The following is a 14,495-nucleotide window of genomic DNA, read 5'->3' on the forward strand; positions in this document are numbered from 1 at the left end:
AAAGTATAGCATTTCAAAGAATTACACAACATTACCTTATTTAGAGTAGCTTATTTAGAGCTGATGTGAATACTATGTTCATTGACATCTGACAGAAAAATGCCATTCTCTGTTAAATACTAAATAAAAATTAAAATGGGGTTTATGATATAAAAGACCCATACTTCTATACAAAGCTAAGCAAGCCAAATCCTGACTAAGTCAGGATATAGATCATCATATATTTTGCATCTTCTGTGAACTAAATATTGTATAACCCACAAACCAGTTCTGCCAGTAGGGAAGTACAATGAAAACAAGAACCGATATACCAAAAGATACGGTAGGATACTAATTAGAGAAGAATCTCACGCATCTCAGGCCTTCATGCACATTCCAGATGAAAAGTCTCTTCTGATGGCAGCAGCAGTACAATGCACAAAGCAGCTGCAGTGTGTGCAACAGAGATACACAGAACAAGCAAGTAAATGCGAGGGAGTTACTTAAACTCAGTTAAGTCAGCAGGCAAACACAGGATCCAGCATTCAAGGACATAATGTGAATTTTAGCCCGAGGCTGTAGACTCTGGCTTCTTAGTCTGGAGAATGGTTTACAAAGATTAGAGGGACTCAAGCCTCGTGCTTGCTCCCTGTGCAGCACCCAGTGTGCAAGTCAGAACAGGGAGACAATTTACAGTTTTATACTGGCTTACACTGACAGATACACTAAGCTGTTTTGTTATTTACTCCCCACCACAAAGTGCGGTACACGTGGTCTCTTAAGTGTGGTTTTACATCTACGTGAGAAGGAGCTGTAGAGTCAGTAGTGTGAATTGTGAGCTAAACATCAGAAGTAACCCATGACAAGAACTCTAGGGAGTTTTAGGTAAATCCTAGGTATTTGCTGCTGGAACAAAAAAAAAAAAAAAAAAAAAAGGATGGGTAGGTACTCACCAGAAGAAAGGCCATGACAATTTCTTTTAGCCCAGTCAATAACATTCCTCATACAGCTCTCCTGTTTTGTCTATTTGACTGTATAAGACAGAACACAGATGTTGTCATCTGGGGCCCTAGCAAAAGTAGTTGGGGCCAACCAGCAACAGGTTTTGTAGGCTTCCAACCACTCTAAGAACCATATTAAACCCCTACAGCCAATGTTTCCTTGTCTACTGCAGAGTAGACCACCAGATGAATGCTCATATGTAGCTCTGCAAGAGTACCACTGGGATAATGAAAGGAAGAAACCTTCCTGCCTCCATGTTAATTTTGTCTTACCTTTTTTTTTTTTTTTTCCTGCTGTGCAGAAGCATGTTGTCTTTTGCAAGCAAATTCCTGTAATTTGTAGAAATGTGTTGAGAAAAATGTTGAGATAAGGCTATCACATATATCCCTTAGTTTTACTGAAGGGTTGCTGCTTAGAGGAGTAATTGCTATTTAATCAGTTTTGTTAGGTAAGTCTTGCTGAATGGCATTGCTCTAACAAACTGATTGCTTTTAGAAGTCTCAGAATATTCTTCTTTATCAGCACCACAGGTTAACGAAATATGTTTCCCAATATCCAGTGAATGCCAGACATTTAGATATCATTAGCAAAAGTACTTCAGCTTTGATTTAAATTAACTACAGCTGAAAGCAAGCTTCAGTAAGGTCATGTTGGTAAAAGGGAGAGAGAAAACAAGATATGCTTGAGAAAATGTTATACTCTCCTTCTGTTTCTTATTTCCTTCTGCAGGAAGACCTGACAGCCACTATGAAAAAGAGTTTAAAAAACCCACCATAGGCTAAGTTCCCCATCTGAGACATTTGAATGAGGTCTGATTTCCAGGGTGGGGGTGCCAGCTCTTCAAGGTGTTCCCCACACCCCATATCAGTACTCTCTCTAGCTTTTGCCAGAGTAAGTTATATTCACTGCTGGAAAAAAAAAAAAAAAAAAAAAAAAAAAAAAAAAAACTGATCCTGACAGGGCCCACAAGTTGCTTGAGGTCTGACGGGAAACTGTGTGCCAGCTTTTCCCAGAGGCTGCCAGGGAGCTGTCTGGGGACTGTGCTAATTGTGCTGATGGTGGCAGAAGCCAGTTCCTTGCTGCCATCTCTTCTGGGCCCCACAGCTTCTTCCTCTTCTTGGAGGGGTCGTCCATACCTAGTTAGGTGATGGGAAAGTCGGTAGTGACTCCTGGGACCATGAACCATGGACCATGAACCAAAATGTGCTTTGCCATTGCTTTGCATTTATTCACAGTGCCTCCTAACCTCAGCTCTTTGTTGGTGCTATGATGTATGGGGTCGTACTTGTTTAAAGAGCCATATATGTTGTTACAGTGCTGCATACATTAAATATTAGCTGTTCTGTCTACAAATGCTTACCTAAACAGTAAGCAAATGTTTTGGTCCTCTCCTTAACAAGTCAAGCCCTAGAGAGCAACGGGCTGATCAAACATTTGAAAAGAAAGGCAGATTATTAGTTCCAGCTCTGGAAGAAAATATAATGATCTCAATATTGCAGTACTCCCAAAACTTTGTTTCTTATTGTAAAAACCAAGCTGTCAGGTACTTCAGATTTCTCCTAATGAGGAGGCATATGGTACAGGCACAGGAGTCTCAGCATGCCTCTTAATAATTTATAGTGACTTTAAACAGAGAGACTTCAAAGCTGTTGCTGCATTTGCAGACTCTTCTAAGTTAGCTGCCTTCATCCACCTTTGTTTTCATTCATTGTATTCCACAGACTCCTTGGATCTTTCTGGTTTGAAAAGTGATTATTTGGAACAAAAGCTCTGAAAAGGATATAAATGTTGGTCCCATTCCACTTAAACTCTTTCTTGTATCCCAAATCTCAAAAGTAGCATTCCATTCATATTTATATATATATTTAATGCATTTTTGGATAACTATATGTCACAAACAGACCTTACCTCCAGAGATCTAACATTGTCTAATTTTGGAACTTGGTACTTCAAGCAAATTTTGCTGTATACATCTCAGGCTTTATGCACTGCAAATTTGTTTACCTTTACCATACAGAACTGAAACATGCTTTTATATACAAGCATAAACAGCACTATGCATAACTGCATAGATAAGGGTTGCTCATCTTATAGATGAGAGGAGCATGGACTGAGACTTCAGAAGCTCTAGAATCTTAAGTCGGACTCTGTCACATTTCCACACTCATGATTTTGAATACAGTTGTTAAAGGAATGCAGTCAATTTAAAGGAAATCCGAGTTCTCTACCAGAAAAAGAACATCTACATGTTACTGCGCTGACACTGTTGGGGGGAAAAATGTTTTCATCTTGGGCCTCATGAGTCAAACTGCCTTTTTAGTCTACAGGCCTGGCACACACGGAGAAGGAGGACATAGGCCTAAATAAACTAAAACAAGAAAGTGAATATTAAACCTCTGCTATTTATAGTGAGGGTCTATTATTAGCAAGCACTGCAGGGACAGAGATCCAGCTCTGAATGAACTCAAATACTAGAGAAATGCTGGTTCTATAGCATGGGCTAGCACACAGATTAAATAACTCACCTTGCTACCACATCTAAAACACTTGGTGTTCATGTGTATGCAGGAGAGATACATGTGGAGAGATGGAAAGTTAAGTGTACGGAAACTTCTATTTTATTGCACGATGATGATGTTTTCCATCCTCTGAGTCTCAATTTGTCTATCTGTAGGTGAGAGATAACAGTACCCATTTTGAAAGATGTTTTGGGAATTAATTAATATGCATAGAGTGCTCTGAAGATAAAAAGAACTAATTTGCATTTGGCTTAGATAACAGGAACCTTTGAAAGCAGTGGTGGCTTCACAGAGGCTTTTTTTTTTTTTCAGCAGCTTAGGACTTTGAGATTGCTGGTATTTGTATGCAGTGCATTTATATAACATTATATAATAATTTTAAATTTTGCATGGTTCAATTTGAGTCACAAGCCGGTTACAAGAGCACAAGACACTCCATGTTGTGCCCACATTCCTCTAATCTGCTCCAAACATGTAAATACCCAATATCCAGATGGAGCCCTTTCAACTCCAGTGGAGCCCTGCCCCGACCTGGGGATCTCTTTAGATCACATTTCAATGGAACAAGCTGAATGCCAGGTCCATTCACTCGACCAAATCAGGTTTCCCATCTGACTTTGAATTACCTTAGTCAAAACCCATCTGACTTTCAGAGTACGTTTCCCATTCTAAGGTCTGCTGGCAGCACCTGTAAGGCCATGAAGGAGAGCTGTCTCTTCACCTCAGAGCACTAACAAACTGCACTGCTGTAGTAAGACACCTTACTTGGATGGACGGATCAGCACTGAATCATTTGTGCGTACAGAGGTTGTGTGTCTCTAACAGAGGTTTCCTATTTCTATAGCAAAGCATTTTATTTTTGTATAGGTGGATAGAAGATGGGTACTTGTTGCGATGGTTTCGCAACAGGTACTGTAAACACAGTAGCTCTTTTTCTCCAGTTGCCATATGCCTTTACCACTTCTGTAAGGTGAAACAAAATATAGGGCCTGCATTCAAAATTTGATCTTCAAAGGGAGCTCTGTACTCACATGGCTCTCCATCTTATATTCCTAATCTCATTAAATAGTCTCAATTTTAATACTTTAACCAATATGACATTGAACACAACTTAAAAATAAGACGGCTCTCTCTTAAGTAAGGAATCCTACAAAATCATTTAAATGGCCACAACTCTCTCTTTATTCTTTTCCAAAATTTCCTTATAAGTCACTTGTGGGAGATGAAGCTTCCACCCTTACATGGAGCTTTAGCACAAATACTATTCTCTCAATCATGTATGATTATACCAATAATTTTAAAATTATTTTTATTTTTCTCTGAAACTGGTTAGCAAACCTTATTTCTGAAGCTAGATACCTCCAATATAATATAAAAGAATCTATAAACAATAATGAGTGAAATGTATGTTTTCTAATTTACTGCTTCAGAAAAGAAGGAATCATTATTGCATAGGTCAATATTTTTTACTGGATTATTAAGCTTCTGCTGAGTTGTCAGCTGTAGTATTGAGCCATATTTTTGTGCAAAGTTAGGACTTTCTTTTTACCATCAGGCAATCGCTCAGATGTTCCACTGAGAGGAAAGCACTTGTGACTGCCTTTAGCATACACAAATAGATGAGATCTGGCTTTATATAAATTAAATATTAAATATTTTAAATATAATTATAATTATCTATTTTAGCTCCATTTCCCCCTGTATTTTGTTCTATATATAGAACTTTCTCTTCTACGGTATTCACAGGCTACTAGAAGACATGGATGTCAGGCTCTTCAACCTGTCTCTCTTCAATATTAGTATTTTTGTTCTTATTAGCGGTTTCCTGAAATCTGGGTTACAACATTGCTCAAAAAAAATAATAATAATAAAAAAAAATCTTTAATATTCTCTAATATTGAAGGGGAGGAACACCTGGCAGAAGAAAACTGTATCTTGAGCAGTCACACTTTTGCTAAGATGATCACACGACGCCTTTGCCAAAGGCACTTCCTGCAAAGACCACAGCCAAAGTGGTGGGCTGAGAGACCTCCCCGTGCTTGAGGAGAAAAAGGAAGCAAAGAGAGAAGTGGGGAGGATTCAGGCAAGTAGCAGCTCTCATGCGGTCACTGTGCACAAATCCTGTTACTATCCAAAGCACCTCACCAGCCAAAAACAAAGCCCACTAGTAGTTGCCATTGAGTCCAACATCACAGAGGCCAAGCAGGCTTGGAGGCATGATCCTTCCTCCGGGCCTTTTCCTGGCCTATTCCTAAAAGCTGCACACCTGCTGCCTCTTGGGGACCTAGGGAACTGCAGCGGCCACCTGCCTGCCACGGCCACGCACCTGGAGCACTGCAGGACTGGCTGCTGAGGGAGGGCTTTTGACCCCCTTGCTGTCAGAGTGAGGCACTTCCACAAGGGAAAAAGGTCTTTCTGACTTTACAATCAGCCGTGATATGCTGTACTGAACGTGGCGCGCCCGGCCCAGTTTTATGCTGACTTCAGCCCTTACTTTGCTTACATATCTCCTGAGGGTGGAGATTTACATCTTACAAGGCATTCTTGTACTGAGACCTTATTCAGATGTTGGAGCATTTCAGAGTGCTCAAATCTACTGGTAACTTTATCTGGGGAATCAGTCTTTACTGTAATATCTGCTTCAGTCTCAGAAAATAGAGGAAACACATTTTCTTTAATTCTGATTCCCCTTTCCTTTAATGTTGATTTCCCGTTTCAATTTCCTTTCCTTTCATTCCAATACCTTTTAAACTTACAATTACAGATCTTTAAGAGATAAATAAATGTAAAAGCACAAGCCATGAACACACTGCAAACTGACAGAAATACAAGCAGACCAGACAGCATGGAATTAAATGAACAAAAATGGCCAGTTTATTCACTGGAACAGTTATGCATTACACTGTAATTTCAATTTGAACATAAAGATGTAAGAATCAGTATATTGGCTTTTTTAATTATTTTCTTCGGCACTAGAGTGTTTTTCCCAACCATTTGACTGCATGATCATATTACACATGTTACAAGCACAGACTTTATGAATCCCTCACAAGGCATTAATCTGGGATTGTCTACAAGGACAGGAAAGAGTTAACATGGGAATTACTTCAATTTTAAAAACAAATGATGCATTTTTGGAAACAAGAATTATTTAACTTTTTTTTTTGCCATTTTCTTCTTTTTTCTTTTTTTTTCTTTTTTTTCCTTTTTTTTTTTTTTTTGCTCTGCTTTTAGCATAAAGAAGCAACAAGAAGAGTTTCCATTATTCAGTCTTTAGCAAATGAACATATATACTTTCATATTCTTCACCATCTAGAAACACTTCATCATTTAACCCAAGAAGGCAGGACAACATAATGTCAATTCAAATAGGATTAGCTGAGTTATCACAGCAGAAAACATACTGTATACAAATTTGTGTTTGTCACAATGTCCACCAATGTTAAAACTCTTTTGAAAGGAACACAGCAATCTGTATGGTCAATTAGATACAGAACATCATGCAAATGGAAACATTCAATAGATTACAAAAGTCACAAAACATCAGTTTTCATTTTTTAAAGTTGTTTACAAAGGATCAAGTTAATTAACCCTTTAACAGTCAGACCACAGGGCTGAAAAACAATAGGGCAATAACTAATAAAATGGACTTAATTTATCCACTGGTATAGCACACAGAGCCATACCTGTGGATGGGGAGGGAAAAAAAAAAAAAAAAAAAAAAAGCTAGATTACTCTTATTTCTTATTCACAGCTGATGGAATAACAACTAAGCTAGCAAGCCAGTCTACTCAAAAATTTTATCAATTACTTGTTTTCGATGATTTCCAAAATACTCTTGAAATCAAGTAACTGTATAATTTGGTTTACAAATGCTGAGAAAAAAACACTCTTCTCCACTGTTTCTTTTACAGCAAATAATGATAATCAAAACAAATATGGCGCTTCATGGAAAGACACTTCTGAAACAAAGCCCTGTCACCCAGAGTCTGCTTGCACATTGACTCCAGTCATGGAATATAGGATTTTTGCTTTACCCTTTGTCGGTTTGTCACTCAATTGCCATTATACTTCATGAAAGGGATTTTCAAGAACTCCACAGGAAACAGATTAAAATCCAATAAGGATTTAAGCCATGCACCTCAGAATGAAAGATACAGAGTCAGTGATAGTCCTCTTGCCTTTCTAACATGAGAAATATGCAGATCACACAAGAATTAAGAATTTTCTAGCTTAATTATGGATATGGAAAAGCTACATGATGTTAAGAATCTCATGCACGCATTTTATGTTGCATATTTAGATGCATTTATGCCTGAAGGCAAAAGGCAATTGCTTTTTTTTGTTGTTGTTTCTTTCCACAGGATGCTTAACTATATTAAAAAAACAAAACAAAACAAAACAAAAAAAACCTTAATGGTTAAAAATAGTCTGAATACTGTATATCCCTTTCAGACTCACTGCACACACAGCAAGCAAGGGAAAACTGAAGAAAAGTGATGACCGGAATTTTTAAAGAGGTAACTATAGCAATTACCATTACTTCCAAGGTAAAACATCAGTGTCTGCCATTTTCAAACACAGATTTCCTAAGTAGAGAGAAATTTTACAATAACCTATGTGGATGCACATCTTCCATCAGAGAAAGGGAACAGCCCTCAGAAGGGTTGATGCAATCTATACCTGATGGTGATGATGAATCCAGCTATAGCGGAACTGGCAGCGCAACTCTTGACACTGGCATGGCACGCTGAGCAATAAGGTTGGTATCAAAGTAAGGGCCCAGGCTCCTGGGCATTGTTCCCAGCCTGCTGAGGACTGGTCCATATTTTATAAACAGCTGTACTTCGGTGTTTGCAACCTAACTAGCACGAGCAGCCTTTGTAGGTGAGGTCACGTTGCATAAGTGAGGTTATATTTTGTAACATAATCTTTCTGTTAATGCTTTAATATGGTAAATGGCTTAATCAAGTTATCAATCTTTCAAAATCAAAAGTAAACTGAAGGTCATCTTGGCATTAAGAGTTGCAGCATTACATTAGTTATAGTTCACTCTATGAGCCCTACTGTACAGCTATGGTTACATTAATTTACCGTGAAAAATATGGATGAAGCAAGCACAGAAGTGCCAACCTGTCAGTCAGAAAGAATATCACTATCGCCTCCACATAGAAGGCAGAAACTTCCATATGATTAGCATGAGAAATGATAATATTTCCTCTTTCTGTAAAAGCTTCTATTAACCTTCTGATAGAAAATATATTTTCCATACTATTATATCTTACATCTTTCATTCCCCTTATAATTAAATCTTTTTTTCTTTTTTTTTTTTGTTTTTAATTTTCCACACATTTCCTATAACTGGATTTCCAGACTTTTATCATTTCACTGAACAAACAATATTTTTTTCCACTGCATTGGAAAATAAAACCCAAAACAGAATGCTGCAGAAATGAAAAGGCTATTCTAAATCCAAGGAAATTTCAAGGCCATCACAGAGAACAAAAACTACATTTCAGTAGTATGCATGTGTCCTGCTTAGGACACATTTCAGCAGTTCTGAGTACACGCAACCATTAGGCAATATATATACCCTTTTCTTCTTAATCTTTAAAAACCAGGATAGATAACACCACATCATAAATTAATTTTAAACGGACAGAGTATAGTATTTTGCAACTCAAAACAAACATACAAAAAAACACTTTTGTGTCTGGTTTTGTCTATGTAAATATTTCCTACAAAATATCTCACAAAGTTGCATGCTACCAATCACTATATAATAAAGAAGAGTTTATCATCTCAAGTTCAAGATATGTATTTTATTTTGTACTGGTTAACTGACAAAAGTTGTCCCAGGGACCTACACAGTTCTGTAACTTACAATGCAATAACTACAGCCTTTTGTACATTTAAGTTGGTTTGTTTCTAGTTCTCTTAAATTTCCAACATTTACTTGTTTTATTACATATTAAAAAATGCAAATTGAAAACTTAGAAATGAAGAATTTAAAGCTTAAGAGAATAAAAAATTTAATAAACCCACTTATTTCTATAAAACAGGACCACAATTTCTATACCATTAAATGCTCTTGATCCACATGGACATACCAGTACAATGTTTCAGTTTCCCAAAGTTGCTCTGCAAATTACAATCGGAAACAAATACGTTACTAAACAAATGTTCCACTATATCATTTTTTCATAAATTCATATCTATATAGAAAGGAAATGTATTTCACTGAATTTCTGTTTAACTAAAATTCAGGGCAAATGTTTGCTTTGGATATGAAAATAGGAAAAACTATTCCAAGTACAGCCCGCGGTAACTCTGTTCAATGTGCAATGCAAATTCTTTTTTTTTTGTTTAACAATATACAGAGCTTTCTTTGTTGGACGTAGCCATTGCCATGTTTTACAAGGTAACTATACCAGTCTGGCAATGTCAGGAATTGTGAGGTGCTCTTGAAAGGCAACATTTGCCTCAGACAATTTTTTATTTTATTTTTTTAATTTTAATAAAAATCAAAATAGCAGCTAATCTCCATGTCAAACTATGATAGCGCTGAACAAGTTTTACTTGACTTTCGTATGACAAGACAACACATCAGTTAAGTACGATACTAAATAGTTATGTAAATGTATACAAGAAGAACCATGTGAACTGCATGGAAACTTAAGCAGAAACACTGGTGAGTATTGTCTGTTTGATCTGGTTAGAATTTGATATCAGTCTGTTCCTATTTTCCCCACCTTTGACTCTGAATGTTTTGTTACAATAGCTCAGCTGCTTTGCCAAGGCTGTACGACATACACAGTTGATTACATAGAATATTTCTATTTACAGCACCTTCATTACTGGTACCATGGAAATAATGATTGTTAGGCACACTGATTGGTCACTGATTCTTTCCTCTGCTGATGTTTTGTGTATCATAACATTTGGTAAGCACTGTTGCTAACAGAAGACTGAGTTCATTTTCTCAGATTCAGGCAGAATATAAAAGAATTATTCCAACCATATCTGCAGCATTTTTTTTTCCAGCTGCTCTGTACCTAAGGCTGTACTGTGCTTCTCTCTTGTAGATCACACTCATGCTGCAGGGAAGGAATAAAGATGTGGAAATATCTAAGCCTTTCTTCCGTAAATAAATTAAGGCCACCTGACGGAGCAAGGAGTCTGCTATACCAACAAATAGGCAGCACTGAGGACTTCTCCTAGCTTATGGCCAAACAGGAAGACCACATGTGCTGAACACCTTACATAGCCGCTTGCCTTGCTGTCAGGTATTGTGCAAAATAAATTCTGCTATCCTTGGTTTTGTTCTGAAACTCATTATTTAAAAACAAACAAACAAAAAATGATTTACTCAGCTTTTACAGGAAAGAATCTTTAACTAGGAGCACTGTGCACTGTTGCGATAGAGTCTGCGTAGCGTAGATCACCTGAGTATTTGTCATAAACTGACATTAGCTAAGGTTCTGTATCTGTTGATTTTTGGCAAGGAAAAAATGCACTACAGTAAAGTCCTGCTAACTTTGATCCACCATTAACCCTACCTGCAGCAGTTATTTCACCACAAAATACTTCACTTGAAGTGCCTACAACTTGGCCTTTCATACTAGCCTTTCACAGTAAGGCCTCAAGCTAGTATCCTGAATATGGGAGCAAGAGGAAAGAATGTTTTTAATTAGCACACAACAGTTTACTTGTTTTAGATTTTTTTTCTCAGATACCAAATAGAAAGCAGCCCAAAAAAACAGCACCAATTCATCTACTTGTCTGAAATGCAAAAATATAATCACAATGCAAGCAAACAACTGAAAACAAATCAATACATCCTTTCATCTCCTTCTTAGGCTTAATAATTATCTTTCAGTGAAGAGCTAAAACAAAACCAGAAGCTAGTGAAATAGGAATTAAAAAAAAAAACAAGTGCATAAACAATATCAGTGCAGCAGCAAAATATACAGTCATTGTTAACATTTCAATTCCACCCATTGCCAGCATTTTTGTGCAATAAGAATTGGCCATATGCTGGCCAATGCAACAACCCTCTTTTTAATATTAACACAGTCATTCTTTGCTTAAGCTATTTCTGCTTGTTTTTTAAAAAATAAAATGAATTAAATACATTTCTCACAAAAAAGACTGTATTTTATAAACACAAAATTATGGTGCAAATAAAGTAAGAAATAAATATCACACCCTTAATGACAAAAGGAAATTTGAACTGGTTCCTATGGCTGAACTTAGAGGTTGTGAGGGTAGGATTTTAGTAACATACTTTTTTTTTTTTTTAATATTGGCTTAAGTCTCTCATTGTATCAGAGGTAAAGCCAAGCAGCTGGGAGGAATAACTTTGTTGAGATATTAAATTTCACTATACTTTAGTTGTGATAGCAAAGTTTGAATACAATCAGAGGAACCATAAAAAGTCTTCTTGATAGGTTGGGCTCTGTGCTTTGTGTTCTTCTTCTCAACCTTCCCTCACTTGCCAGAGCTGTGGATATGAATCCATGCTTGTCGATGCCGCAACAAGGCAGGATTGTCTACCTGCTTGTTGGGAACAACCCAAACCTTTGTTGCATGAACTCCACTCTGTTTGGATTTTCTCTTACGTTGCATATGAAGATTAGGGATAAGGAGGAGGCTTAGAGAGACAGTTGAGAGGGGCACACTGAGAGCTGGAATGTGGCTGCTCTTCTGGAAGAGCACTAGGACTGAAAATTAAAAAGAAAAGAGAAGAAGTGCTTAAAATACGTGGCAAACATTTTACAAGCATGTCAATTGTACAATGCTGGAAACAAATTCTAAAAGGCAATGAAACTGCATCTTTAAATCTGTATCCTCAAATATACAGTATAAAAAAATCCTCAGCGCACACACACTTATTGGCACCTGGATTTACACATGAAATGCCATTGATAGCCTGCCTGCCAGTTTCTGTATTCAATTGTTGTTTGCATGCTCTGACGAAAAATACTCTTTGGAAAAATAAATGCATTTGTGAAATGGGAGAACAAATTTGAAGGGTGATATACAGGTGCCATCTTTATGTGAACGTTAAGAATTGTATATATACAACTGATTAATTGCTCTAAATGAAGGAAAGTGCTAAATTGGAAATCAGGTTTCAACACTTCCTGAAAACATGTCCTCTTACTAAATGCAACCTATTATCTAGTACATTCAAAGAAATAAAGTGTAACTTTCCTCTTCAGGCAACAAACATTATGTATTTTGTAATCAACACTTCCAAAGAGTTTTTGTTTTACATTTTTGAATCCTCTTCAATTCTTTTTGTTGTTGTTGTTATTTGACTATTTTTCATGAACAACTGTTCCGATGACAGCATTCACCTGTCAAGCCTCTACACATGCATTTAGAGCGTAGCCTGTAATGTATTGCAGAGGGATCTGAACTAGCTTTCAACACACGTGGTGTGGTTGGAGTAGCAGTCTAGCAGTGGCAGCACAAAGATAAGGGGCAGCTAACGGGAACACACCCCGCTTCTTGGTGCAGAGTTCCAGGATGCTCCTGCTAGAAAGCTTCAGATATGCAGGCTGTCTCACTTAAGTCAGCCATCTATACTACACAGCAGCAGGCAATGAGGACACAGCTCAACTGAGTCCCATATCATTCTGCAGCCTTAGCCTGTGAGGATGAACTTCAGCTCATCTAGCTGATGTCAAGCTAAGTGTCAGCCATTAAACATTCAAGGAAAGCACACGGCAAAACAAGATTCAAAAACAGAATATAAATAAATGGAATTTGTTTTAAAAAAAATGTCTAAGAAGAATTTTTACTTAATGCTTCTTTAAATTATTCCAAGCTCAACAGCATGATGTATGATGAATCACAATCATTCACAGCCCTTTCTTCAAGAAAATTTGCCTTTTCCATTTTCCTTCTTTAGAAACCGTGCTGTTACACATTATCTCTACAGTACAGACTATTGAGCGCTGGCTGAAGGAATGCAATTAGTCTATTGTTGGAAATGAATCAATTTGAAATGCCAGAGGTATTTGCAAATCTGCCATTGGAAATGCCAGCAGTACTGAAAGCGTCTGTATTTCCACATATAGCATCTACTTCAGGAAACAAAGAATGGCATTGCACTTTCTTGAAGACAAAAACAAGTGTGTATCATCACCATTAAGAAAGGTGATGACAATGTCTGTTTTCAAATCAGGGGAGCCAAGAAGATTATGGCAAAAAATCCATAGGTATTGCAATTCAGCAGGAGCTGGAGTCCTTGCATTGCTGAGCTTATTTGAAGATCATGGACTTCCATGTCTTCAGTTAAACTCTGTCACATTTATGTTCCTGAAGATGAGCTGAAAATGGCTGGTGAGAGCAAGCTATAGGAGCTTAGGACCTCACTGGCTTCATTTTGCACTTGGCTGTCTGAGTAGGTCAGTCCCAAAGTGTTTACTGTTTTTTTAGGACTATGACTCCTCAGTTTATATATAGTCTAACATTAACCACCTAGGCATAAATATTTCATCCAAAATATTTTCTTGAAGCTTAGTAGCTGGACTTGTTTAATCAAAGACTGAAAGGACTCAAACCTAAGCATTTATTTCCATGGCTGTAATGATCCTTTTGTTCTGTCATATTCTGCAACATAAAAATGCAGATAGAGAACCTAAAGCGGGATCTGAGTGAGATCTTTATCTACTCCTCTCAAATGAGCCTGTATCAGGAGTGATTTAAGATAGACTCAAAAGCTCTGCATTTACTCTAGAACTTGTGAAGAGCCAGCTCCAGGCTTCAGCACCTCCTAAGTTTTCAAGATAATCTTACTAAAAGCCCTACTCTTAAGACTTTCAGAGAAATTAAAGTGAATTGAAACTTTAATGTGACATCCGGGGAAGATGAACAACAAGGTGGTCGTGTTAGCCTACAAAGATTGCCTGGATCTCCTCCCTTGCTGCCCCATTGCTTTTTTATGGAGGACTTCTGTAATTGTCAGAAAGGAACAGAAATGGA

General features: G+C 37.3%; 1 protein-coding gene across 12 annotated transcripts in view; it reads right to left on the bottom strand.

The window, feature by feature from the left end:
• Positions 1-6,351: 6,351 nt before the first annotated feature.
• Positions 6,352-14,495, bottom strand: part of BICD1 (BICD cargo adaptor 1) — a 174,539-nt gene continuing 166,395 nt past the window's right edge. For 6 of the 12 annotated variants that reach the window (XM_027471438.3, XM_072039356.1, XM_072039376.1 and 3 more), the window contains one exon: positions 6,352-12,223. In XM_027471438.3, the coding sequence (XP_027327239.1) occupies positions 11,991-12,223 (233 nt within the window). In that variant the 3' untranslated portion in view covers positions 6,352-11,990. The remainder of the gene's footprint in view (positions 12,224-14,495) is intronic. The other 6 variants (XM_027471489.3, XM_072039368.1, XM_072039384.1 and 3 more) reach the window with 3 other exon arrangements.

This window comes from Anas platyrhynchos, chromosome 1, assembly GCF_047663525.1.
Source record: "Anas platyrhynchos isolate ZD024472 breed Pekin duck chromosome 1, IASCAAS_PekinDuck_T2T, whole genome shotgun sequence".
NCBI classification, from domain to species: domain Eukaryota; kingdom Metazoa; phylum Chordata; class Aves; order Anseriformes; family Anatidae; genus Anas; species Anas platyrhynchos.